This window comes from Anabrus simplex, chromosome 9 (assembly GCF_040414725.1).
Source record: "Anabrus simplex isolate iqAnaSimp1 chromosome 9, ASM4041472v1, whole genome shotgun sequence".
NCBI classification, from domain to species: Eukaryota; Metazoa; Arthropoda; class Insecta; order Orthoptera; family Tettigoniidae; genus Anabrus; species Anabrus simplex.
This window is the reverse complement of record NC_090273.1, coordinates 164,097,764-164,125,176: the sequence shown is the minus strand read 5'-3', so window position 1 is coordinate 164,125,176 and position 27,413 is coordinate 164,097,764. Positions and strand designations below refer to the sequence as shown.

Here is a 27,413-nt window from a genome sequence, read left to right as displayed (position 1 = left end):
TCTCCGAAGGTCATATGATGTCTCTGATAGAATTTCTTCGTGAGGAGGTAGAAGCGGCCCTTAGCACTCAGAAACTCAGGGGAGAAACCAGCATCGCAGTTCCATCACTTTACCAACCTACAGCAGCTGCTCTCCAAGTCAGTACTAGGCCACAAAAGTTAAGGAGGCAGCAGAACAAGCCCGCAATAACACCATTCTGTGCCTTCTGCGAAAGCAGGGGTCACTGGGCACAGGGATGCACACAAGTAGTCCTACCCCAAGATAGGGTTGAGAAGCTGAAACTCTCCAAAAGGTGCTTTCTCTGCCTCAATCGAGGTCACAACGTCCAGAACTGCAACAAGAAGGGCAGAGTGTCATGCTCTAAATGCAAACAACTTCACCACATATCCATCTGCAACCAGAGCCAATTCCAGTCAACTTCTGTCGGAAAGATTGAAATTGGGCCACCCAGTTTTTCATTTCTGCAGACAGCCCGTGTTCGGATACAAGGACCAACAGGGGCACACAAAATCACACGATGCCTCCTAGACGCTGGAAGTCAATCAAGTTTTATTGCCACGTCATTATTGGACACTCTACAGCTTCCAGTAATCTGTACTAGAGACCTAGCAGTCACAGCCTTCGAAACAACTAGCAATAGCTTTCAGCCACGTCGACTCACCCAATTTGAAATTATCGGGTTTTCGACAAAAACCGCCGTCACTATCACAGCTTTCGAAAGTGCCAACACTTATTCATCTCATCCAGCAGTCACTCTTAACCACAGCAATCTGCCACTCGCTGATCCAAAAACCGACGACGCAGATGACTTGCCGATTGAAATCCTTATTGGTGCAGACAATTATTGGAAAGTCGTGAAACGATATCCACCACAGCCCATCACACCCTCTTTAGTCCTACTTCCAACAATCTTCGGTTGGGTCCTCACAGGCAACCGCTCTGGTACCACTGTCAATCATGTCATGACGAACCACGTCTCAGTCAACAATGACGAGATATCTGACGACTCCATGCGACGTTTTTGGGACCTCGAGACAATCGGCATTCGAGAGACGAAACACAGACAACTAGACATGGATGCTGCTATTCTTCAAGAGTTCCACGACAATTACCGCATCCACGACGGACGAAGAGTCGTATCCCTTTCTCGCAAACGGGATATAGTCTTATCCGATAATTTGGCAACAACCGAGGCAAGGTTTCGAACACTACAGAGACGGCTACATCAAGACGCAACTTTCAAGAACATGTATCAGATGCAAATGTTGGACTACGTGCTTCGAGAGCAAGTGGAACTAGCCCCCGATACCACAATCCCTGGAAATATGTTTTATCTGTCACACCATGCCGTCAAGAAGGAGAAACGAGATGCCACTAAATGGAGAATAGTGTACGACGCTTCCTCTCACGAACCAGGATTCCCATCCCTCAACGATACCCTCTACATGGGTCCAAATCTCCTACCCAAAATTTTTGCCACCCTCTTAAGGTTTCGATTGCATCGAAAGGCCATCGCATGTGACGGTACCCAGGCGTTCCTCCAGCTAGCCCTCGACGAAGAAGATAGAGATCTCACCAGATTTCTTTGGTACCGCACATTCCATTCAGCGAACGCAGAGTTAACAGACTTGTGGAGAGAACTGACAGCGGCACGGACACACCACTATATGACCCAGCAAGGTATCACATGGAAGTTCATTGCCCCACGTGCCGCTTGGTGGGGAGGATGGTGGGAAAGACTAATTGGCCTCACCAAGCGATGTCTACGGAAAATACTTGGACGTTCCACTATTGATGATGAAGGGCTACGGACTGTTTTGACCAGCATAGAAGCCGTATTAAACACAAGACCCTTGACGCAACATGATGACAATGGTGGTGTTTTGACTCCAGTCCACTTCCTTGTTGGCGATTGACTCACCACGTTACCTACTGGACCAGAACCACCTAGGCGAGACCTTGTTAGAACCTTCAGACTACTCCAGCGAATGACTGACGACTTCTGGAAGCGTTGGAGTAAAGAGTATTTGCTACTATTGCGGAATTTTCACGAAGTTCGCCTGCCCAGAGACCATGGGTCAAGAATCAGGGTCGGTGACGTAGTTTTACTACAAGAGGATACACGCCCAAGACACGTGGAAGAAAGCACGGGTCGAAGAATTACGCGAAGGACGTGACGGGAGAACTAGAACAGTTATTTTTCGCACCTCGGACGGAAACCATGTGACACAACCTGTCCAGCTGGTCATCCCACTCGAGATAGACCAGGGTGGGGAGGATGTTGGAGATTCATAAAAAAGGACTCGTACACGCTCTAACGGCTTTATGTGATTTGGATATGCAATCTCCCTGTACATAGTTTAGTATTTCAAGTATGAGCTCCTGCTATCTAGCGGAGCTACTGGGAACTGCCATATCGCTTGTATTTATGCTTTTGTTTTGTACTGGTTTGTAGTAAGTAAGAATAAAGATGGCAGCCATGACGAAGTAAAGTGGTTCAGTGTTGTATTTACTAGTGATATCCCCAACAGATGTTGTCATGACATTGGAAGAAACGAAACAGAGATCGGGTGAATAGTCTTTATTCCAACGGCCGGAGTGGAACGTCTCTATGTCCTTAGAATTGTAAACTAGACTCTCTTGTCCATCCATTCAAGCATTCTGTCACCATTCTCATCACACTCATCATATCCCCATAAACTGTGGTGACTGTTGAAGTCTCCAGTGATTGTTATTTTCTGTAGGTACCAGCACGATGGGATCTGGCCAATTGACTGTAGGTGGATTATATACATTAGTTATCACAACATTCTGCACTTGTATAGATGAGGAGAAGAAAGTTTGATTCACAGCATTTTCAAGTACATCATAGTTCACTATATCTTTCCTGACTAAAGTGGCAGTACCATATTTAGGATGATTTACTGCTGTTGCTAATTTGTATCCTGGAATTTTACCCCTACAGTTCAGTTGAAAGTTATCTTCTGTATGAGTTTCCTGAAGCGCAACTACATCCACGGAGTGGTCCAGAAGGATTTTGGATAAGTACTCACTTTTTGCCTCACTGATTCCTTCGATGTTTAGTTGGCAGATTGTTAACTGAGAGCCAAAGGTTCGGGCCTGGAAATGCGAGTCCTCAGAAGGGCTGTTTTTATTGTTATTTAAGTTGATTTCTCGATTGTCATAACCGTGAAGCCCTGTAGGGCAGTACGGCGGCATCTTATTGTTGTTATTGCTCTATTAGCACCACCCAGAGGACACGTGTAGGGTACTTTAAGGATAAACCTACAGATGTTGACCAATAGAATATCTCCTGCAGTTGAACACCTTATTCCTCTTGAGCAAGCTGGTTTCCAGCATGGTCGAGACTGCGTTGATCAGGTTCTCACTTTGACTTGCTTCCTTGAAGCAGGATTTGAGAGGAAAATGAAAAATCTATCTGTGTTCCTTGATCTCACGGCAGCTTATGACACTGTTTGGAAAGAAAGCCTTCTCCTTAAACTCATCAGGGCTATACCATGTCTTAAAATTTTCACCCTGATAAAAAATATGCTCAGTAACAGATTTTTCCAAATTCATACAGAACATGTCCATAGCAGATTCCATGAACTTAATAATGGCTTGCCACAGGGATCAGTCTTGTCTCCCATTCTCTTCAACTTATACATCCATGATCTCCCAGAAACAGTATCTCGCAAGTTCATGTATGCAGATGATATCAACCTAACCATACAAACAACAGACTTCAATGAGGCAGAAGACATTCTATCCCAAGACCTTGACAAGATGGGTGATTATTTAAAAAAATGGCACCTGAAACCTAATCCAATAAAGACAGAGGTAGCTGCGTTCCACCTAGATAACAAGCTGGCAAACTATCAACCTACGATAAGGTTCGGAAACCACACACCTATCGAAGCCATCTTGAGAAACTGGCTGTTGAGCTTAAAACCTGTAACAACTTGCTGGGTAGAGTAGCTGGTTCTTCATGGGGCGCATATGCATGCACACAGCGAACAACTGCTCTAGCAATAGTATATTCACCAGCTGAATATTGCTCCTCTGTATGACTCAGTAGCTCCCACACTAGTCTTGTTGATGCCCAACTGCACCACACAATGAGAATTATATCTGGTACATTGTGCTCTACTCCTATTCAATGATGATGATAATAATAATAATAATAATAATAATAATAATAATAATAATAATAATAATAATAATAATAATAATAATAATAATAATAATAATAATAATAATCGTATGGCCTCAGCTACCGTGTGCAGACATTTCAATTTGACGCCATCTGGCTGTTTGCTCGTCAATTTTGGCGTTCCGTTTTATTCTAGGCCCACTAGATAGCAGACCAAGTAAACCGAAACTCTCTTGGGCGTCTATGGCTGAGATTTAATGAATTTTGTCGGGTGAATACCAAATGTGCAACCAGAGTTCTTTTACATGCCGACGTCGTACGACATGGAGTGTCGGATGGACTTTTTTCCGCCCTTCAAAAATCAGACTACCTCTGCCGGGTTTGAACCCGCTATCCCGGGATCTGGAGGCTGACACTCTACCACTGATCCACAGAGGCAGCTTATTCAATGGTTACCATTACTGAGCAACATTCAGCCTCCTCACATCAAACAGCAAAGTGCCCTTATTAGACTGTGGACCAGGATAGCGAAGAATAGTTACCTCCCAATACATCAGGATACAGATGAAAATGCCGTAATGAGACTCAAATCATGGAAACCTGCCTGGAAGATGGCAAAGGAATTAATTAATTCACATTTCAAGCCTGATGAAATATGGAAATGCGAATAGTCTCAATCACACCCTCATGGCATTGTCAACATCAGGGATCCAACTACAAAGGTGCCTGGGTTCAACCTTCCTCGCTCCACCTAGACCACACTCAACAGGATACGCTGCAGAGTAGGAAGAAGTGCTTCTGCTCTGCATCATTAGGGCTGGAAAGACTCTCCAGCTTGTGACTGTGGTGTTGAAGTGCAAACCGTCATGCACATCCTGAAGAACTGCCCCCTGCGAGCTTTTGCTGGTTCCATCCAGGACATTCACCGAGTGACCCCTGAGGCACTCTCTTGGCTGGAAGAGCTGGGCATTCGTCTCTGAGAGACTGAAAGACCCCATATTAACTTTTTTAAAAAAATGTTTAGTTTGTATGTATATTAAGTCTATTTTTTGTGCCTGTTAAGAACTTTTACATAGTCGACTGTCAAATGTAGCATCATACGCTAAATAAATAAATAAATAAATAAATAAATAAATAAGGTCTACTCCTCCACCTACCTCACCTCATAGCACATTGATTACTTTTACTGCCTCTTTCCACTCTGGATTTCGTTTCAGGACCCTATTTCCATTACAGCGGCTAGCTTCCCAGATGTTTGCTCAGGACATCTAACTTCTTCCACAATCACAATGGACATCAAAAGTGGCATGCCACTCTTCTCCAACTCTGTGATGGTTCCCGGCAACTAGCTGAAGTTTGCCTTCAGGAACACCTAATCTTACCGAACCGATGGGCATGACATGCCTTTCTGCGGCGTTGATGCACACGGCATGATTTTGTTTGAAGATTTTCTTAATCGTCTTCCTTCCAAGTATTGGGCCATATGTCCCGTTATGGTCTTGCATTTGCCCTCCATCTCTTCATTGGACGTCCTACAGATCGTTTTCCTTTGGGTTGATATTGAAGAATCTCTTTTGGCAATCTACCAGGTTCCATCCTTTGTATACGACGTTTCCAGCTTTCCTGATAACTGTAGATGTAGTCAGTTACCGGTTGTAATTTCAGTTCTTTTAGCACCTCTTCGTTCCTTTTATGGTCCCATTTTGTATTCCCTGCTGAACGATGCATGAATGTCATTTCTTGTGTTGTAATTCGAGACAAGTCTTGAGGTCTTAACGTCCATAGCATAGTGTTGGTATTATAAAGGTGCAATCGAGTATGTTTCTGAGCAAGTAATGGTTTCATGATGTTGTTTATTATTCCTGTAGTTTTTGCTGGTATATCTAATTCTGATTGGTATGATAAGTTTTACCCAAGATAATTGAACACAGTTACTCTTTCCAACGTTGTATTATCTAAACATATTTTACTAGGAATCGGTTCTCTTCCCTTGAAGGCCATTATTTTTGTCTTTTCTGTTGAATAATCATATTAAAATCTGAGAAAACATTTTTTAGATTGAAAACTGATCTTTGTAGGTCATCTTACGTCATAGCCAGCATATAATATGGCATGTAGGTGTTCGAGGTGTCTATTTATTGATATTGATCCATAGCGTCCTTGTTTCCAAGTTTGCATTATTGCATTTATATATATGATAAAAAGTAGAGGGGATAGTCTGCAGCCTTGTCTTACACCACCATTTATTGATTTCCACTCGGTCTGGTTCTTGTTCAATTTTACAGAAATTACATTGGATTTGTAGATGTTGAATAATCTGTTGGGAGACATTGCTTACTTTATAATTTCAAGCAATTTGTTTCTGTTTACTCAGTCAGTGGCCTTTTTGAAGTCCACAAATGCAATGTGTGTTTCCAAATTGAATTCTCTATGTTTTTCTGTTAATATCTTCATAGAGAAATATGCATCAGTGCAGGAGCGCCCTTGTTCTTCATTCCCCAATTTATGTTCATAATGTTGCTGCAACTTATCTTTAATGATATTTGCATATATTTTATAACCTGAGTTAACAGTGCTAATTCCTCTGTAATTTTTACATTTTTTATGTCACCTTTTCTATGAAGAGGGATAACTATTGCTTTCTGCCAACTTTCTGGTGGATTGTCTCTATTCCAAATTTGATTTTAAAATCTGAAGAATGTTTGAAAGTTTTACTTGAATATTTGAACAGTTCAGCATGTATTGCTTCCTCTCCAGGTGCTTAACCATTCTTAATTTCTTCAAAGTTTGGTCTAGCTCTTCTAATGTTATAGATTCCAATGTATTGGCAAAGTTAACACTTAATTTCTTGAACTTGTCCAGAGTGTTTGAGTCATTTGCTGGTATTATTTCAAGTTTTACCTCTTCCCTGTTTAAATTCTTCAGAATTTGATAAGTTTGTGGTTGTGGTCTTGTTAAGTCTGTTTTCAATGTAGATACAAAATTTTGCCAACTTTCTCTATGTTTTCGTCTAACTTCTCGTTTAGCTACTGCTCTCTTATAATTGTATTTTTATCTTCTATTTTACCAGTTGACAGGAATTTCTTGTAAGCATCTCTTTTTTCTGATATGACAATTTTTCTCTTCCATTCTCTTTTTATTCCTAAACTTTCAAAAGCTGCCTGTTTCAAAGCTAAGCTAATATTTTACCATTTTTCCTCTACATTGGTACTCACTGGTTTTGCTTGAATCAGATCATAAGCCTATTTTGGTATAGTCATTTTATGCTTGGATCTCTTAAAAGACCAATTTTATAAGTTGTTTCTTTTTGTTCCATGCAGGGTGTGTTTTTCTTCATCCATTTTGGCTTTATGTGGACTGGTGAAACTCCTAAGAAATGATCTGTTTCCATTTCAGGATCTCGAGATTTAAAATGAATTCTGCTAGCTTTTGGTTGCAGATGACGTAATCAATGATAGATCGCCGATTCCTAGCTGACCATGTGAACTTATGACTGTCTTTATGTGCAAACATGGTGGTCATTATTTTTAACTGATTGAAAGGAACAAAGTTAGTAAGTTTCCTTCCGTTACTATTGCAAATTTCCTCCCCATTTGTTCCTATATTGTTCTGAATTTTGTGATTTCCTACTCTGGCGTTAAAATCTCCCAGCAAAAGTATCATATCTCGCTTATTAATTTTGTTTATTACTTTCTGTAAATTGTTATAGAAACTATCAGTCTTCTAATCATCTCTCTACTGGGGCATAAATACCTATGACCGTCAGGCAGCCTTATCATTCCCGAAAGTGTAGTTATTTTATCTCGATCTTAGGGTATCATGATCATGACTCCCGCTCTTGTTTGAGCCCACTATAGAATTGTAGGTAAATAATCGTTTCTTTTGAGCCTTGTAGTTTATGTTTGGTTTAAAGATTCTTTAAATGTTTGATGCTTCAGTTTTAGCAGTGGGATATTGTCTCCCACCATTGTAGTATACAGATCTGAAGTAAATTATTGCAGGTCGCTGTTCACATCGTTGTGGTAGAAAGGCTCCATTGATACAGTTTTCTGCACTTGTTTCAGCTGCATCACTGTAGTTTTATGCTTTTTTATATATTAAAAAAAAACTTGCTTTACATCGCACGGACACAGATAGGTCATATGGTGATGATAGGATAGGAAAGGCTTGGGAGTGGGAAGGAAGTGGCCATGGCCTTAATTAAACTACAACCCCAGCATTTGTCTGATGTGAAGATGGGAAACTATAGAAGACCATCTTCAGGGCTGCCGTTAGTGTTTGAACCCACTCTCTCCCAGATGCAAGCTCAAAGCTGCGCACCCCCAACCGCATGGCCAACTCGCCCGGTAGAGTAGTTTTATGTTGATCTATGTGGTATTTGGTTCACATTTGATCAGAAACATAATAAAATTGACTTTTAACTGTTTGTATATCTTAACATCCTATTTCTGTTGTTGGCTAGTTGGCGATAAATGCGTTAAACAGTTTGCAGTGAGAAGGAGGTAGAGGATATGAGTGTGTACAACGTAGTTCAACGGTGGTTAGGGGTTTAATATCCCACTAACACATCAAAGATTTTCGCCAACACGAGGATGGGAAAAGGCTAGCATTGGGAAAGTAGTGTCCGTGGCCTAGCCCCAGCATGTGTCTAGTGTAAAAATGGGAAACTGTGGAAAACCATCTTCAGGACTATCGACAGTGGAAGCTCACAGCTATGCAATGCTAACAGCACGGCCAACTCGCTCGTTGGGTTCTTGCGTATCATTGTAGGAGTTGCAGTGGCGGAAGGCTTCGATGTCAAATTGTTCCTTGTTTGTTCTGAAGGAAATTCTCCAAGTGCTATTTCTGGAGATTTCAGGGAAATAGCCTTATTATTAGTGGGGTAAACATGTTGAGAATTCTGTTAACCACACCAGCTAGAATGGGAAGAAAATTGTCTTCCTTAAAAGAATGTCAGTAGGCATTAAATAGGCAATTCTACTCTAAATAGGCATGAACACCTGAAATAGGCATTCATACGCAAATAAAACCAACAAATTCTTGTGCTAAAAATAGCCTGAAATGGATTTATATCTTAAAAGCTTACGTTTCTATACACAGGAATAAAATAGGCAGAATCTCATCCCTAATAATAGACTATAATTATAATTGCGCGAAGGCTGATGACAACTCCAGAACGTGACGTAACGAAAAGTTACGGTAAAGAGCCAGCTGGCCCTATGCCAGTGGCAGTGCGCAACGTGACACTCCTGGGTTGATCAGTAAGGAGAGAAGACCCAGGTTTTATACACTTCTCAAAATAATAATCAATTTGTAATTTTAAAAATGTGTGATTTGATAGAAACTGATGATATCTCAAGACCGAAGACGATGGAAGCACATGGAAGAGGCCTATATCCAGCAGTGGATTGAAATAGGCTAGAAAAGAAGAAAGAAGAAGAAGAAGATGATATCTCAAGAAACATGCCATTCTATTTTAATCGTTTCTTTTTCAGGTATAATCTGTAGTTAAACATTTTCTTTTTCATGTATTTTCAGAATGTTATTATTAATCATAAGTTTTGATAGACTGAAGAACTTAACAGGTAGAGATTAACTGACTCGAAACTGAAAGGAATAGCTTCTACTATAATTGTTTATAAGTTTCATTTCCATATTGATTGGATGCACGTATATGGACAAGAAAGATGTTCCACCTATCAATACTTTATTATAAACAGATTCACATCAGTACCGGTTTTGGCGTCCTATGGCCATCATCAGCTGGTAAATTACAATATTGTAGCCATTAGACATTGGTGTATGTCACAAATATGTTATTATAATTAGAACATCCGGATATCTAATGGGGTTAAAAATAAAACGTGTTGTGATAATGTTTTGAACGCAACCAAAAGCATTGCCTTTTTGAAAGAATGCCTTTCAAACAACTTAACACCAAAATTTCTCCAAAAATACAATATCAAACATAGACGAACCGTTCAGACATGCAAAACACAAAACAGGACTAATAAAATCTGGTTAAAAGAAGAGATTAAATTCCTATATCGCAAGAAACAACACCTCAATAGTGAACTATACTCAATACTTCTCAAGGCATCCCATGAACTCCTGCATAGCTACTGGAATTACTTCCAACAGATTTCAAATGACAAAATAGAAGATTTAGTAATCAAGAAACAAAACACACTAAACAAGAAACTGGAAACACTGAAACAACAAAGTAAACCAAAACTACCAACCATAATCAGACACAAAGATCCTTCCCATTCCAACAAGGATTTCCAACACAAATTCTATCCACCCATAAAAAATCTCACACAGACCACATTTGATGATATAGAGACGGCTATGTTGAGAAAGGGACCCAAACATAACTGGGGTAACGCATCATCCTATCAAATATCGTAACTACCGTTACCGAAACAGAACTTGCTTTACAGAAAATATCATACGATATACGAGACGAAGTTAGACACAAAATAAGTAAAAAGATCCCACATTACATCAATTACATTCATAATAACAACCTAAACATTACTACCACCAATAAATCACACTTAAATAAACTCAAAAACAAAATAAAACGGGACAATCTACTAATAACAAAAGCCGACAAAGGCAACACCGCTGTCATTATGGATAAGAATGAATACATAACAAAGACTAAAGAATGTTTTCAAGACAACACCTTTTCAATCAAACTCAGAGATCCAACCAACAACATACAGAGGAACTTAAAAAATCTACTCAAGAATACAAAAGCCTATCCTAAAATACACAAAGAAAATGTAAACATGAGACCAATCATAAACTATAGAACCAGTCCAACCTATAAACTATCACAGTTCATTCAAAAATTTCTCAAAAAGCATTATTCATTTTTAGCAAACAAAACAATACAAAACTCAATAGATTTTTGCAATAGAACCAAAGAATTAAAGATCGAACAACACCATACCCTTGCTTAATTTGACATAACAAACATGTATCCTAACATTCCTATCAAACAAACAATCAAAATAATAGAATCCAATTTAAAAAAACCACAGTAACTTGAGCACCTTAGAAATAGATGAATTCATGAATTTACTTGAATTTGCCTTAAATAATAATTACTTCAAATTCCATGATACCATATACCAATAACAAGGCCTACCTATGGGATCTCCTGCTTCTGGAATATTAGCAGAAATCTTTATAGACTACCTAGAACATACGTCAATCAATAAAATAGATAATATACTGTATACTTTTGGTGCAGATTTGTTGACGGCATCTTTGTAATCATAGATAATAGATCCACCGACGCAAATACTATACTAGACAAACTTAACACATTGGACCACCAGATTAAATTCACCAAAGAGACTGAAAATAACCGTACCCTAAATTACTTGAACCTGACAATAACCAGACACGACAACTACTTATCTTACAAAATCTACAGGAAACCCACGCACACTTCAAATACCATAAGAATCGATTCTATTCATCCCAATACACATAAAAGAGCAGCCTATTACAGCATGGTATACAGAGCCTTTAATATTCCAATGACAACAGAAGATCTAAATAACGAATTAAAATTAATCCATGACATAGCCAAACATAACAGATACAGCAAAGAAATGGTCAACAAAATCATCCACAAGATAAAATCCCAACCTAAAACAAAATTAACAAAAATTGACAAACCCAAGAAAGATTACGCCTTATTTACCTTCAACAACACCCACATATACAGTATAACTAATGTTTTCAAGAAGCACAACCTGAAAATAGCATATAAAACCACACACAACAGCACCAACACCATACACAACACCAGGACAGTCAACAATAACAATAAATATAACCAATCAGGAGTTTACCTATCAAATGCAACAACTGCAACACAAGTTATATTGGACGTACAGGCAGAAACTTCGCCATCCGCTACAACGAACATATAAATGCAGTAAAACATAACCATTTTTTTAATCAATAGGCCAGCATGTAGAAATTCAAGCATAGCTTCACAGACATCAATGACGACATGGCAATATTAAACATAAATTCTAAGGGGCCCCTGCTCAACATAACCGAAGATTTCTATATTTCTCTGGACCAATACACCAATCCTAATCACAATATTAATGATGTTACAGAGAAAACCAGCATCATCTTTGATAAAGCCATTCCTGCATTAAAAAATGACTATCTTAAAATTGTAAACAAACAGAATACAGCATACCTCAAAAGACCGACGAATCACATGCCCAACCCCACCCCTATCCCTACAATAGCCACTCCTCCTACCCCTCCACCCATACCCCTCACCACAGCTAACACAAGTCCCAGACGTATTCGCAATAGTACACAGCACGCTCTCAAACACAACGCCGCACGACCTCGACAACAACAGCAGTAAGTACCCATCTCGCCTCCACACACAACCTCAGTCATTCCTTCAAACTCGTACTTACACTAGTTTATCTTTACAGATAACAGCAATATCCACAACACGAATACAGACAGGAGAGTGGTCGCTACCAACAACTCCTTTTAATCAAATTTAAAAAACTAAAGACTTTACAGTCTGCCTTAAAATTCACCAAAATATATCAACAGTTGAACCACAACAGTACCTGAAAACTTTTACGACAAGGGTTTTTGCCACGAACAGACATGACATATATTAATCAAATAGAACATTTTCAAAGATCATTTTATGCAACCAAACCAACATAGAGGTGCAAGAATTACACGGAAGCTTGAAGAAGGAACTCCACAGAACAAGAACTTTCAAATTTTAACAAGTGTTTTAACATATATGCATCTTATATTTTTGTGTATTTAAACTTATTAAGGGTTTTATACTATGTTTATACTATGTTTCATGCATTTTAATATGTTTAATGTGTTCATTATGTTTAATGTATATGCAATAAGTTTTAGTTTACTGTAGCATTTCACTGCCACATTGGTCATAGATATTATTTCGTCCCTGCTCTGGCAAACTAACGAATCTGCAAATTATCCAAAGGTTAGGAGAGCTAAAAGAAGTTGTGATTACTCATGTAAAATCAATTTTTATATTCAATTGTTGGTTTTATGTGTTAGGCATACAGAACGAGCTGCAGATGTGAGACTTTGTCAGAGGGTAGACAATATATAAATAACAAAATCTAGACCAGAACTTCAGAACTACAGATTCCTTAGTTTGTCAGTTTCGCTAGTTTGCCAGAGTGGGGATGATTTCAACCCCATATAGACAAAACATTATTACAACACGTTTTATTTTTAACCCCATTAGACATTCGGATGTTCTAATCATAATAACATCTTTGTGACATACACCAATGTCTAATGGCAACAATATTGTAATATACCAGCTGATGATGGCCATAGGAGGCCGAAACCGGTACTGATGTGAATCTGTTTATAATAAAGTATTGATAGGTGGAATATCTTTCTTGTCTATATACGTGCATCCAATCAATATGGAAATGAAACTTATAAATAATGATAGTAGAAGCTATTCCTTTCAGTTTCGAGTCAGTTAATCTCTACCTGTTAAGTTCTTCAGTCTATCAAAACTTATGATTAATTAAATAACATTCAGAAAATACATGAAAAAGAAAATGTTTAACTACAGATTATACCTGAAAAAGAAACAATTAAAATAGAATGGCATGTTTCTTGAGATATCATCAGTTTTTATCAGATCACACATTTTGGTCTTCCCAGTACTTCTTCAGACACTCCGATCTTCGTGCCCTTTCCTCAGGTGAAAACATGCGTGTTGTTGGTTTGTTTTGTGTAAGCGTAAAGCGGAAGTTTATATTCTTGAGTTTTGTATTCAATTTTATCTTATTTGTGGTGTCTTCTGTTGTAAGGCCTATTTCCTTCAGATCCTCTTTTACTTCTCTGATCCATTTACATCCTGTTGTGGTATTTTTTGAGACGAGATTGTGTTGTACTAGTTGTTTCAGAAGCCTCGAATCCTGCATCGTCATGATATGTCCAAAGAATCCCAGTCTCCTCTTTCGCATAGTATCTGTAATGGGTTCTAGCTCTTTGTACACGAATTTGTTAGGTATTAACTGCCACTGTCCATCTTTCTGGTATTTTTTGTTGATGCAGGTTTTTCCAATCCTCCTTTCAATTTGAAGGGATTGTTCGGGCTTTGCGGTCTTCCACTATAACAAAAATAAAAATTCTCTCACACTATGGTGTTACTTTTCTCTTCAGTCGTGCTTGTTCAATGTAATTGTCTCTAAAACCTTGTGTCAGCTCCCTCTTCTATGCTGACCTGTCATTGTGTTTGTGTGTTCCTTTATTTCCGTATATGACTTCATTCCTGTGTCACTTGTCAGATTCACTTTGTATTTTATGAAGATTGACTTCCCTGCATAGTTTCATGTCAAGATGAACCCTGTTAATGCTTTTCTTTAGTAAAAAACACTCATTTCAATTTACAGAATTTATTCTTCACTAAAATATCATGGCAAGGGTTTTATAGTTTTCATAATTTATAAGTTTCATTTCCGTATTGATTTTGATATTCACAAATATGAAGTTTTATAGTTTTGTTTTTTCTCAGGCAAAGCCGCATGCATAAGCGTCGCATCGACCATCTAGAGTCGGTTCTCCGAGAATTGAATCCCCAGTATTACCTGCTGGTTTGTCGCCAGTTGTGGTACGAACTCGCTGAAACCTACTCCGACATGCTGGACATCAAACTTACTCGACTACAAGCGACGGACGAGAGACCCACACCCCACGCTTTGCGCAAGGTCAACTACTTGGCTGAGCAGGGCATCGCCAACTTCAATAAGTTTCTGGATTCCCTTCGAGATCACTCGTAAGTACAGATCACACTCAAAGTACTTATCTGCCGGGCTGAGTGGCTCAGACGGTTAAGGCGCTGGCCTTCTAACCCCAACTAGGCAGGTTCGATCCTGGCTCAGTCCGGTGGTATTTGAAGGTGCTCAAATACGACAGCCCCGTGTCGGTAGATTTACTGGCACGTAAAAGAACTCCTGCGGGACTAAATTCCGGCACCTCGGCGTCTCCGAAGACCTTAAAAAGTAGTTAGTGGGACGTAAAACAAATAACATTATTATTATTATTAAGTACTTATCCAACTGAAGACGGGATAGGAACCTACGAAAATGACAAAGGAATTAGAAATATGTCCCTCGAAGTAAACGACTTTGCACTTCACTTGGAGGATTTGAGTGCGAGTCATTTTTAACTCATCTTGTGTATGCTGTTATGGTGTATGAAGTATTAAACTACAGGTTCTTTATCACCCTCTTTCTGCAGCTTGTAATTGTTCACAGTATCTTCACAAACTCTCGGAGGCAGTTTTGTGCTGTGCACCCCAGTGCTAGATTACTTTCAACTATCTGTTCTTGAAATCTGTCGGTTTCATATGCAAGATTTGTTAAAATGATCTTGTTCACAAAAAGTTCAAATTACTATAGTTCCAGCAATTCTGAAGTCAGATTGGTATTCTCTTCCTCCTGATGGCACTTCGTCATCACTTTCAGAATCTGTATTTGAATTAACCCTTTTAGAACCAGGCCTAAGAAGATCAGCTGGTATGGCGAAAAAGACGAAGGCGCTAGAGGCATATTTTTCACATCTCCTTTCAGAAACCTACAACTTAGTCTGTAATATTTATTCATTATTCTTTTTTCAAAATCTTGAGAAAACAACCATTTTTCTTATGACATGTAGATGAAGGCAGTTTGAATAAAATTTAATATTTTAAAATAAAACATATTTTATATATACACTAAAAATGTTTTTTAAATGTTGAAATGAAATATCTGTAGCTTCTAAACTAAGCAAAATTTATGTATGGCAAATGTATTATGTACGTTCCATATTTCATTTTCCATATTTTCACAATGTTTTTTGGAGTTTGGATTGAAATTAATTACCGTATTTACTCGTGTATTGGACTCCCTCACGTATTAGACCCCCCTGGCTTTTCGAGATGAAGAAAATGAGAAAAATTCTCGCATATAAGACCCCCCCCCCCCCACGTAATTCGTCAGAGAAGAACAACGATTCCGCTTCGAAGCGGATACAAGTCTTATTGCAGCTCTGATGACATCGCACAAATTTGTGAATAGTTTTGTCCGTTCAACCTACGCAATGAAAACGCGTTGAATCCATGCGGTACATCTGTGTTTCGTAGTTAAGAAATGTCTGCCTGCATAGCGTAGGTCTACTACAGCTCTGATGACGTCGCACAAATAGGTGAATAGGCCTAGCTTCGTGTCCGACCCGCGCATTGCAAGCATGCATCAGTCTTGCTATATCTCTGTGTTTTTTGGTTAATAATGTCCGCCAGCGTAATGGTTAGCACAATTACTTGCTGTTCTCAGGAGTCCGACTTCGATTCCCGGTACCGTACTGCCAGAGATTTACGAATGGCAGGAAGGTTGATAAGCGGTAAAAGCGGTACATGTAACTCCCCTCCACTGGGGGTGTGTCTAAAAAGAGCTGTACCACCTCGGGATGAGGAAATGAATTTACTTTAGTTGAGAAATATTCGCGCATTTGCGGTTATTGCTATTTATATAGCATTCACAATTATTTATTTATTTTCCACCTAGTCGATACAATGATTGCTTAAGGCAATTTTTAATGGTCAAAAGTGGTACATGTTTCGTATATTATCAACATCTTCAGCCACATAACACTGTTTAGATGAAAAATATATAAAATTGACAAAGTAATGCTTTAGAGGAAGTGTCCTTAAAATTAACATAAGATTGACAAGATTAAAACAAACAAATAACTCAAGAGAAAATATATAAATTATTTCTACAATAGAAAGCAGTCGTCAAGGAAACACTTGTACAATATTCCATAGAGAAATTGTCCTAATAAATATTCTTTTCTTAATAATTCATGAAAAAAGATCAATTTATAAATTAAAAATTATACAATTTATAAGTAATTATCGAAATGAAGAAATCCTGATATCACAGTGCGGCTCTTATTATTAATGTAGATGAAAATATAATTAATTCCTAGTTGTCAAATCTTATTAAGCCTGCTTTCCTTTGGAACAGTAACTCCTGTCATTCTTTCACAGTTTTGCGCCGGGTGTAATATTGATGATGCGTTCTTCCTTGCTCTTGCACCTGAGGAGGTGGAGGAGCGGGGGATATAGGTGTGTCAAGAACTTCCTTGCTGTCACCTATAGCTTCAACTGAGGAGGAATAAGTTGTAGGGCTATCTGTAGGTGGAGAAATTCCAATTCTTTTTTCTTGATCCTTCTCAAGCATTTTCAAATATACTAGAATTTGATAATATAATGGATTCTTATATTCTACAGCCTCATTAAGGTTATCATTTTTCTTTACAAGTTGGTCTAGATGAATGTACAGGTCTTCATATGTGTTCATTAAGCTGCCCTTTTTTAACTTTTTTATGATGGTCAGGTCTTGTTCTATGTTGGTAAATTTATGACCTGTGGCAGTCATGTGTGATCCCATTGCTGAGAATCTTCTATGTTTTTCAGCATTCACATGCTTCAAATATCTAACTTTAAAATTGCGGCCAGATTGTCCTATGTATGTATTCTTACATTCAAAGCATGTGAGTTTATATATACCGGAATCCAAAAATTTATCTTTTTCCGAGAGATTTATTGTATCATGGTTGAAAATTGCGCCGTTCCCGCGTCCAGGCATGGACTCAAGAGATCCTGACTAGCTCTAAGTTCAATTAATCTGGTGACTGAGTTCTACGGGTGTGAGTTCCGTAATAGAAAAACGTCCAGGTCGCTTAATGGTAGTTTCTAACTAACGCAGAAAGACGTCTCTTACTCGTAACTAGTTAGGTACCATATTCTTATTAACTCTTATAGAAATTGTCGTCGCTTGAAACTACTACAGTCTTACAACTAATTCTTATTCTAAGAACACAGAGAAAGAGTGTTTAGGTTTCACTATTCCATATTTATTTTAAATATTAAGTCAAATATTCAAGAAAATTATCTCAAATTTTTACCAATGAAGTCGTTCTTGAAATGAGTGACTCATTGTCAACCCTATAGTCTATATCCGTCAACAACTTTCAGAAAAATTACATCTTCCGAATTCATCCTAAATTAATGTCTTCTCGGATCATATTATATCCTTTCATAAGCCCATTAATCTCCAAAATCATAAATTATTAGCATAAATTTCATGTAACATCTGGGAATTTTTTGAAAAAGCTATGTTTTCCTTCGTATACAACTCACCTACAAAGCTGGGTGATAACAAAATAAATTAATGTGAATACAGATAATGGTATTTACATGTGCCATACTGGCAAGAAAATAAACATTAAAATCAAGTATACTAAAAATATAGGACGCATCCTCAAAGAAGAAAATAAAAATTGTATTAACTACTATTTACAGTATTTCTAGTGATACTCTCTTGAGAAAATAAAGAAACGCTAGTAGAATTGCCGATTTTTAATGTTCAGTCAAGAAATGGAGTTCAAGTTGTCTGAATCAATTATTCTGGGGATCAGCATTAGATTCTGTTAGTTACCACCTAATCCTTACTCTATAAACTGTCACATTAATCAATTTTCACTGACTGTTTGTCTAGATGCAGGTTTAGGACTCTCAATGAGGCTATCACCAAGCTCTTCTTCAGATTTGATTTGACAAGTACTCTCTTGTATGTTTTACATTTTAAACATTCACTTCTGCCTACTTAGTTGCCTCTTAGACGCTCATATTTCCTTGTGTCACATATCATGAGCTAAGCTACGTCCATTGTAAGTCGTAATCACCCTACAAGTAACATTATCGCAAGATTTAATTTATGAACTTAAGGTAATATGACCTTAGCTTATTGATTATCAGACTACGTGCGTACATGGTTGCAAAAAAAAACAAAAAAAAGTCACCACACATATCATATGTAGCTATTATAACACATACTATCAACGGAAAATCTACATGGTCAGATGACACTATCTCCGACTAAAAAAAATTAATTCTCTTTTGAAAATCTAGGTCACCAGTGATCAGCCTATAGGTTGAAATTTATCCAGAAATACAGTTATACACCGTGAGAATTTTCAAGATCATCCTAAGTAAATCAGTGAAAGCTCAGATCTTATCTTGAGTACATATATGATTCTCTAGGTAATCCTAACATGGATGAAAAAAACATTGCACTACTCGTCTCGAGATCATATCCTAAGCTATGTACAATGCGTAAGATCCAGAATTATTACATGGAATTGGCGAGAATTCTGTGACACCCTCCGAAACATCATTTGAAATGACTAGATCTCACTTCGCACCACTATGACTATTTCTCTCTCGAAGAAAACAATAACTACCACCATCATAAATCATTAACATCCATATATCATATCTATGACGCGTTAATATACACATATTTCATATATAACAACTCTTTCACTTCATCATATGTAAATCACCACCTTAACTTACACATCAACGTGCCGTGACATTCATAAAATGCCTACATTACTTACTACTGTCATAGTGCCAAATTTAACATGAACTTGGAGTAGTCTACTGCCATATTCCTTCATAAAACACATCCTATATACGATCTCGAACTGATTGACATTGCTTAAATTAGGACACACAGGTATTAATGCCAACTTCACGCACTACTCAACACTGGTAATAATAATAACTCTCGCTGTCTCTCCTCACATATCACTGGAAAACATTACGATCGCACAATCACTTGGTGACCACGCCTACAAGTGGAATTAACATACCATATGGATGAATACCTACTTCCAATCACATCAGCAATACGTTTATCCACGCACAGTTTTAGCACAAAACAACCATCAACATGCAATAAAAGAAATAATATACTCTTACTTACGAAAACGACTTAGGTAATGGACTTAGCTTTGCTCAAGATGGTCTCGATGTTTCCTCATCTCCGGTCATCTGAGATTAGGATCTCGTCATCTGGTTCCTCCACAAGTGGTCGAGTACATCGTAGCTTCTCAACACTGATCACAGGTCATCCGGGACAGCTAACATCGTATCGCCTCATCAGGATCCAAGCAGCATCGCCTTGCTTCCTTACAGACCCATGGTGAAGACTCGTGCGTATGAAACAGAACAATAATAGAATATTTGATTCATTGCTGACATCTTCCAATTAATATATCTCTTGCGTTGCTCAGATTGCATAGATTTCGTTGGGGTACAGTTGATCCAATAAACTAGTTCAAAATCGACTAAGACAGATGTTCTGTATATATTCCAATTTGAAAATGAATTTCTTTCCGCTATCTTTTTATTGGCGTAAATGCACTCAACAACTGGTCAGTAGGTGTCCTTCAACATTAAACAGTATCGGGAAAATTTTATTGAGGACCTGCGCCACTTCGTGACGTAGTTCTACTGTAGTCTATTTATCTCTTCTTTTTGCGTATTTAATCTCCCGCGCAGCGTTTAAATCTTGATATCAGCAGATTGGCGTGTAGTCGCAAATTATCTTTCGTTTCCAATTTATGGTATTTAGCTCCGCTGGATAATCCCTTTCAAATCTAGTCTTGCGTCTTCTTAACACATCGAAGTCAGATTATATAATAAGTGATGAGCATTTTTTTTTTTTTTTGAATAATGGTTTTAAATAATGTCCATTTGTCATTTTTTTCTGCGCCTTCTATACGCGGTCATTTCCGTAACCGACCGACGAAAAGACTTACATTTCGGCCCGTACTGACGTTAAATGCATTTTATTTGACATTTTGATCGCAGAGACTCCATCTTTGTTACTACAGCTCTTAAAAAGAACTGTGAAACGGCACAAAATACTATGTTTCATGTTGTTATTGGTGGAAAATGCTATTTTGAAATTTTTTCTCTTAAATAAATTTGTTATTACATGAATGTTTGGATTATTATATGTGAACTTGATATATTTTTCAGTTTTGCTAGGTTCGACTGCTAATTTAGATTGTTGCTTCTCCGAAAATTTATTAATTATTTTATCAATCATGTTATTGTTGAAACCATTCAAGAGGGCTTGTTGTCGGATAAACAACAGTTCTTTATTCCTTTCAGATTTGGATAAAGGAATACTAAACGCTCTGTTAACATAACTATAATATGCTGATTAGCCCTACAACTTATTCCTCCTCAGTTGAAGCTATAGGTGACAGCAAGGAAGTTCTTGACACACCTATATCCCCCGCTCCTCCACCTCCTCAGGTGCAAGAGCAAGGAAGAACGCATCATCAATATTACACCCGGCGCAAAATTGTGAAAGAATGACAGGAGTTACTGCTCCAAAGGAAAGCAGGCTTAATAAGATTTGACAACTTGGAATTAATTATATTTTCATCTACATTAATAATAAGAGCCGCACTGTGATATCAGGATTTCTTCATTTCGATAATTACTTATAAATTGTATAATTTTTAATTTATAAATTGATCTTTTTTCATGAATTATTAAGAAAAGAATATTTATTAGGACAATTTCTCTATGGAATATTGTACAAGTGTTTCCTTGACGACTGCTTTCTATTGTAGAAATAATTTATATATTTTCTCTTGAGTTATTTGTTTGTTTTAATCTTGTCAATCTTATGTTAATTTTAAGGACACTTCCTCTAAAGCATTACTTTGTCAATTTTATATATTTTTCATCTAAACAGTGTTATGTGGCTGAAGATGTTGATAATATACGAAACATGTACCACTTTTGACCATTAAAAATTGCCTTAAGCAATCATTGTATCGACTAGGTGGAAAATAAATAAATACTTAATTGTGAATCTATTGAAGTGCGATACGGACCATGAAGCTGATTTTATGTAATTTATATAGCAGGCGAGATTATTAACAAAGTGGTCGTATAATATCTCATAACTTGGGCCAATATAGGTATATATTTGGAGAGAAGTAAGTTTAAAACGTGATAAAAGCTATCCAATTAAAACGATTGTTTTACTCGCCAACGTACCTAAAAAATAATAATAATAATTTTATGTCCCCGCATACTTTTAACGATTTTCGGAGACGCCAAACAAAACATACTAGGGTATGCATTAATAAAAAGAAGAGACAACTAACGAACGAAATTACACATTATGATAATAAAATGCATTACCGCCACACCTGTAGATATTCATAAATGTGGTATATTTTCCTGTTATTTATTTTTATGCTTTCCGTCGAGGAAATTATGGCACCATCAGGGCGATAATATACCTAACCTAAACAATGTGGTCTGTCTTATCTCATGGACAGCTGTTTATTAAATCCTGATGTGATAAATGTAGAGAACAAGCTTGAAATGTACTAAAAAATAGGGGTCTGTGTTTCAACAGCCGCAGTTATCAAAAGAATGTTTCCAGTTACTATGTATTACATTCGGAAGTACAACTCGTAACATACGTCACTCGGAATTCCGACTCGCCAGTAGCAGGGCAGTGAAGTTGGCGGTGCAAGGCGATAATTCAAATGAAAGCAGTGCTCAGGTTTACTGTGTGGTAGGCCTACTGCCGAACTGACAGAAACAAGTGACTGGCCATTAAGTTATTTTGTATCAATATTTTATTATATGATAACACGATACCCTTATTCCTTTGTTCTACGGGGTCGAGTATGAAGTGAGACGAATCTTCGTAGCGAGTTTTTACGGCCGTATGCCCTTCCTGACGTCAACCTCACCAGAGGAATTAATCAGATGTAACGAATGACATAATATGAGTAACTAAATCATCATTTTGAAGGCCTAACTGATACTGATTTCCTCTTCTCCTGGAACCATTCCTCAGACACATGATCGATTGAGACAAGAAACTGGTACCTTGGCATGACTCTGAAACCATGTTTAGTACAGTTTTCTTTGTGCAAGATGTACGCAATCAACATCATCCTGGAAAATATATTGAATGCCACTTTCTTGGAATGTTTTGTCATATGCTGCTCGTCGAGATAACTATATAGTATCATATCATTCGTGTCACTCGCTCCCATAAACCTATTGTAGTCACGGGTCATTCTAGGTTTCACTGTCACAGTTTATTGTCCATGCTTCCTTTTTATCTTCTCTTGATCATTTATTTCCGTGTTTGTAGACAGTAAAATTACAGGAAATTTCTGGGATTTCTTTTCCCTGGAAGCCAAACTGACAATGTTGCCTTTCCTCATGTATATCTTCTTTCCTACATCCTAGTTTCTGTGTCAATTCTACTGGAATACCTTTTATTATTACGTCTCAGAGTGCCAGTGCAAAATGTACCTTCACTGTAAAGGAACCCAACAACGATAACTTGAAAAGAAAGTTGTCCATGAATATGTGGTAATCCTTCTTTAGAAGCAAAAATTTAACAACTTCACTTTTCTTTAATTTCTTGTTTATCTTTGTAGATTTTGCTCCTTTATAACAATGCAAATTCATACGGTAGTTTGAAACTGAATCACAGAGAATCCAAAGTTTGATGCCCCACTTGTGGTGCTGTTCATTTGGAATATATTGCAAGAATCGAGTATGACTTTTGGTACCTATTAAGTTTTCGTTGATTGATATTTGCTGTTGAGGTGTGTAAAAGTATAGGAAAAGATTGTTCACATGATATACTAAAGGTTGAAATTTACCTCATGGATAAAAATTCGGTTCATTGTTGTTGGCCAACTTATTATTGTCAACTAAATGGAAGAAGCTAAGTGTTGATTCAAATGTAGTTCTAGAGAACATTTGCCAAAACCAGGGAGAACTTTGCAAGGAATTGGCACACCAGTATGACTTGATTATCGGTTTTCTGTTCAAGCCCATATTCAACAGAATAATAACAAAGGCCTTCATCTCTGTCATTGTCATGGGAATCCAGGAATGAAGTCTGCTTGATGGAGAAAGGTTGTTTTTCCAGGATGCGATAAAGTTCTTTGCATGCCTATTTTTCTCTGTAACCGTAAGTCGAAAGAGGCTAGCTGTAAAAAACAAATTAAAATAATCCACTGGTTTTGAATCAGGTGAAGGGCAGTGTTTAGGTACTGGGGATTCCATGAAGGGAAAACTGAGAGAGAACTGTGGCTTGCTATCTTCAGATATCTTCGTCCATTTAGCATGGTCATTACTTTCATCTGAAATTGAACTGTCCAAGTCACTCAGCACACGTCTGTCAGAGTTGTTTGTCATGCAAGATCTAACTTCAACAATACTATCACTGTCTTGGTACTCACTGCGAGTAGTAATCCGGATGTCAAAGGTTGATTTGGATTGAAACACAGGTTTAAATCACTGTCATCAGAGAAATCTGATAAATCATCTAACAAGTCATTGTCAGAGCCCTTGTCAAGTTCTGCCCCCAATTCGCTGCTTGTCATACGTTTATGGGAAACACTCATTATCTACAAAGGGGATGGCTGTATCACTCGAAATGGAAATCAACACTCAAAATAATTATCTACTAGGAAAGGAGATACCGTAAATAAGCAAACGAATGATAAATCTGAGAAGAGTGCACTAGGTTTTGCCGCTACACGTGGTTTATGTTGAAACAGCAACAGCATACTGCACAGCTCAGCGATAAGATTAGCGCATGCTGGCGTTCTGCACTCTACTTGTTGGTGTTTATTTCGTGCTTTGACTTTCATACTCAATCAAACTTTAATCTAACAATCCCCAAAGATCTTCAAGCCTTATATTAGTCATGTGTTAAAATATTTGGCCTACAGATATCTTTTTATTCCACTGATGAAATATCGCCAGCTGGTCTTTTTAGCCAGTGTGACCATTGACGATAGATGGTCAGTTGGACTTTCTCGTAAGGATTGTCACTGATGATATATCACCAGTAGGTCCTATAAGGGTTAATCTCTTCAAAAACAAAATAATTCTTCAGAGTGCATCCTATAATTGCAAGTTGAAGCCATGATGCACAGCAGTGTTTAGATCCGGGTAACAGAAGATAAACATGTTTATTCCACACGTAAACAAAGAAACAAAGTAGGCCTAATTGAAAACACCTTACAGTCATGTGTCAAGTAAATGGCACCACTGAAAATGCAGTATTCAAATAGGGGTTAACTGGTAGACCCTTTAGCACAGATCATGAAAACTCAACTGCAGCAGCAGAACGGTTAATGTGGACGTCTTGTAGTTCATGTAACGGCTTTCTATCCCTTACTCATACTCTAATAAATCTACTTCAACTGAATTGCTTTTTCAACTTATGAAGAGGAGACAAGGATGCTTAGATGGACAGCTTGTTAAGTGCTTTCTGATATTCTCCCGCAACTCAAACTCAAAATAACTCCTGGACTACATTTTGTGGTAGGTTCCTCAAGAATAAGCCAACTTGTCTTATTTATCATCCTCAGTTTTTAATTAAGGAATAGGATGATTCATTTTATAACATAAATCAACAGGAAATTTAATATGAATCAAAATTTTTAAAGATTGCTAATAAGGAAAGCAATTTGGTGTTGCACCAGTTGAGGAGAAAATGTGCTGCAGTCACGAGAAGATATCATCACAAAGAAGGGCTATCAAAGTTTATCATTTTCATGTTCCATATAGATGACAATATACTGTAACTATAAATGAGGTAGTCCACCTAATCAGTACAATATAAAATTAGTATTTCAGTTTATTTTAATCATTGTACTAGGCCACATCAGCCATAAGATATTAAAACTCTAATTGCCCATACATATAACAAAAATAGAGAACATAATACTTGAAAATAGTTCTAGTCTAATATTCAGTATCAACTAAAATAAGTCACTGTCTAACACAACACTTGAAAATTCTCATACATTGTATTGATTAGGTGGATTACCTCATTTGTCTACAATAAGAAGGGCTATACCATGAATTTATTTATCTATTTATCTATTTATTTATTTATTTATTTATTTATTTATTTATTTATTTATTTATTTATTTAGTAGAATGGCCAAAAAATCAAAACAAATCACTTGGGTTTCACTGACAATTTAGCATTACTAGCAGTGGACATAAAAGAAGCAAAAACCCAGATATCAGAACTTCAAAACATTGCAAATAAAATTAGCCTCAAAATATTATTTGAAAAAACAGAAATTATGCCCCAGAAACCACCACAACTAAAAGAAGTTACCATAAATGGTAATAAAATCAAAATAGTAATTCAATTTAAATATCTTGGAGAAATAATAACACATAACCTAAATGAAAAAATCTCGATGCAAACAAGAACAAATAGATTAGCTAAAGCAAAAAAATTAACATGGGATATCTACAAAAAGAAATGTCTGTCAGTAGATGCAAAAATAAAACACTACAACACAGTTATAAAACCGGAAGCTACGTAGGCAGCAGAAACACTTTTTCACCTGAATAAACAATCAAAGACTGACAGACTTCAGAAAATTGAAAGGAGGATTGAAAGAACCTGCATCAACAAAAAATACCAGAAAGATATACAGTGGCGGTTAATACCTAACAAAGTCGTGTACAAAGAGCTAGAACCCATTACAGATACTATGCGAAAAAGGAGACTGGGATTCTTTGGACATATCATGGCGATGCAGGATTCGAGGCTTCTGAAACAACTAGTACAACACAATCTCGTCTCAAAAAATACCACAACAGGATGTAAATGGATCAGAGAAGTAAGAGAGGATCTGAAGGAAATGGGCCTTACAACAGAAGACACCACAAATAAGATAAAATTGAATACAAAACTCAAGAATACAAACTTGCACTTTACGCTTACACAAAACAAACCAACAACACGCATATTTTCAACTGAGGAAAGGGCATGAAGATCGGAGCGTCTGAAGAAGTACTGGGAAGACCGCAAAACTCGAACAATCCCTTCAAAGAGACCTAAACGACGGACTGACTAAAGTGGTCCTATGTGGTCATAAAAGAAGGAGAAGAATAAGAATGGCTTTACAGTGCAATACATAACGTACATGATTTTTGAAAACAAGCTACCATATTTACTCGTGTATTAGAATCCCTCAGTATTAGACCCCCCCTCGGCTTTTCGAGACGAAGAAAATGAAAAAATAAATCTCGCATACAAGACCCCCCCCCCAACGTATTTTGTCAGAGAAGAACAATTCCGGTTCGAAGTGGTTACAAGCCTTACTGCATGGAAAATATATTTCATAGCGGTGATGACCACGTGGACCTCGCAGAGTGATACGAAATATTTGTTTATGCTTACGTTACTCTTTCGATGGAAGGAATTTTAGTTCATTTCATTTTTTATGCGATAGGTATTTCATTAATCTGAAC

The 27,413-nt window shown here is 37.4% G+C and overlaps 1 protein-coding gene across 2 annotated transcripts in view; it reads left to right on the top strand.

Moving 5' to 3' along the window:
- Positions 1–27,413, top strand: part of LOC136881170 (KIF-binding protein) — a 160,198-nt gene that overhangs the window by 81,847 nt on the left and 50,938 nt on the right. For both annotated transcript variants that reach the window (XR_011018695.1, XM_067153832.2), the window contains exon 4: positions 14,742–15,002. Coding sequence is in view for 1 of the 2 variants with exons in the window: in XM_067153832.2 (XP_067009933.1) it covers positions 14,742–15,002 (261 nt within the window). In the remaining variant the exon portion in view is untranslated. The remainder of the gene's footprint in view (positions 1–14,741; positions 15,003–27,413) is intronic.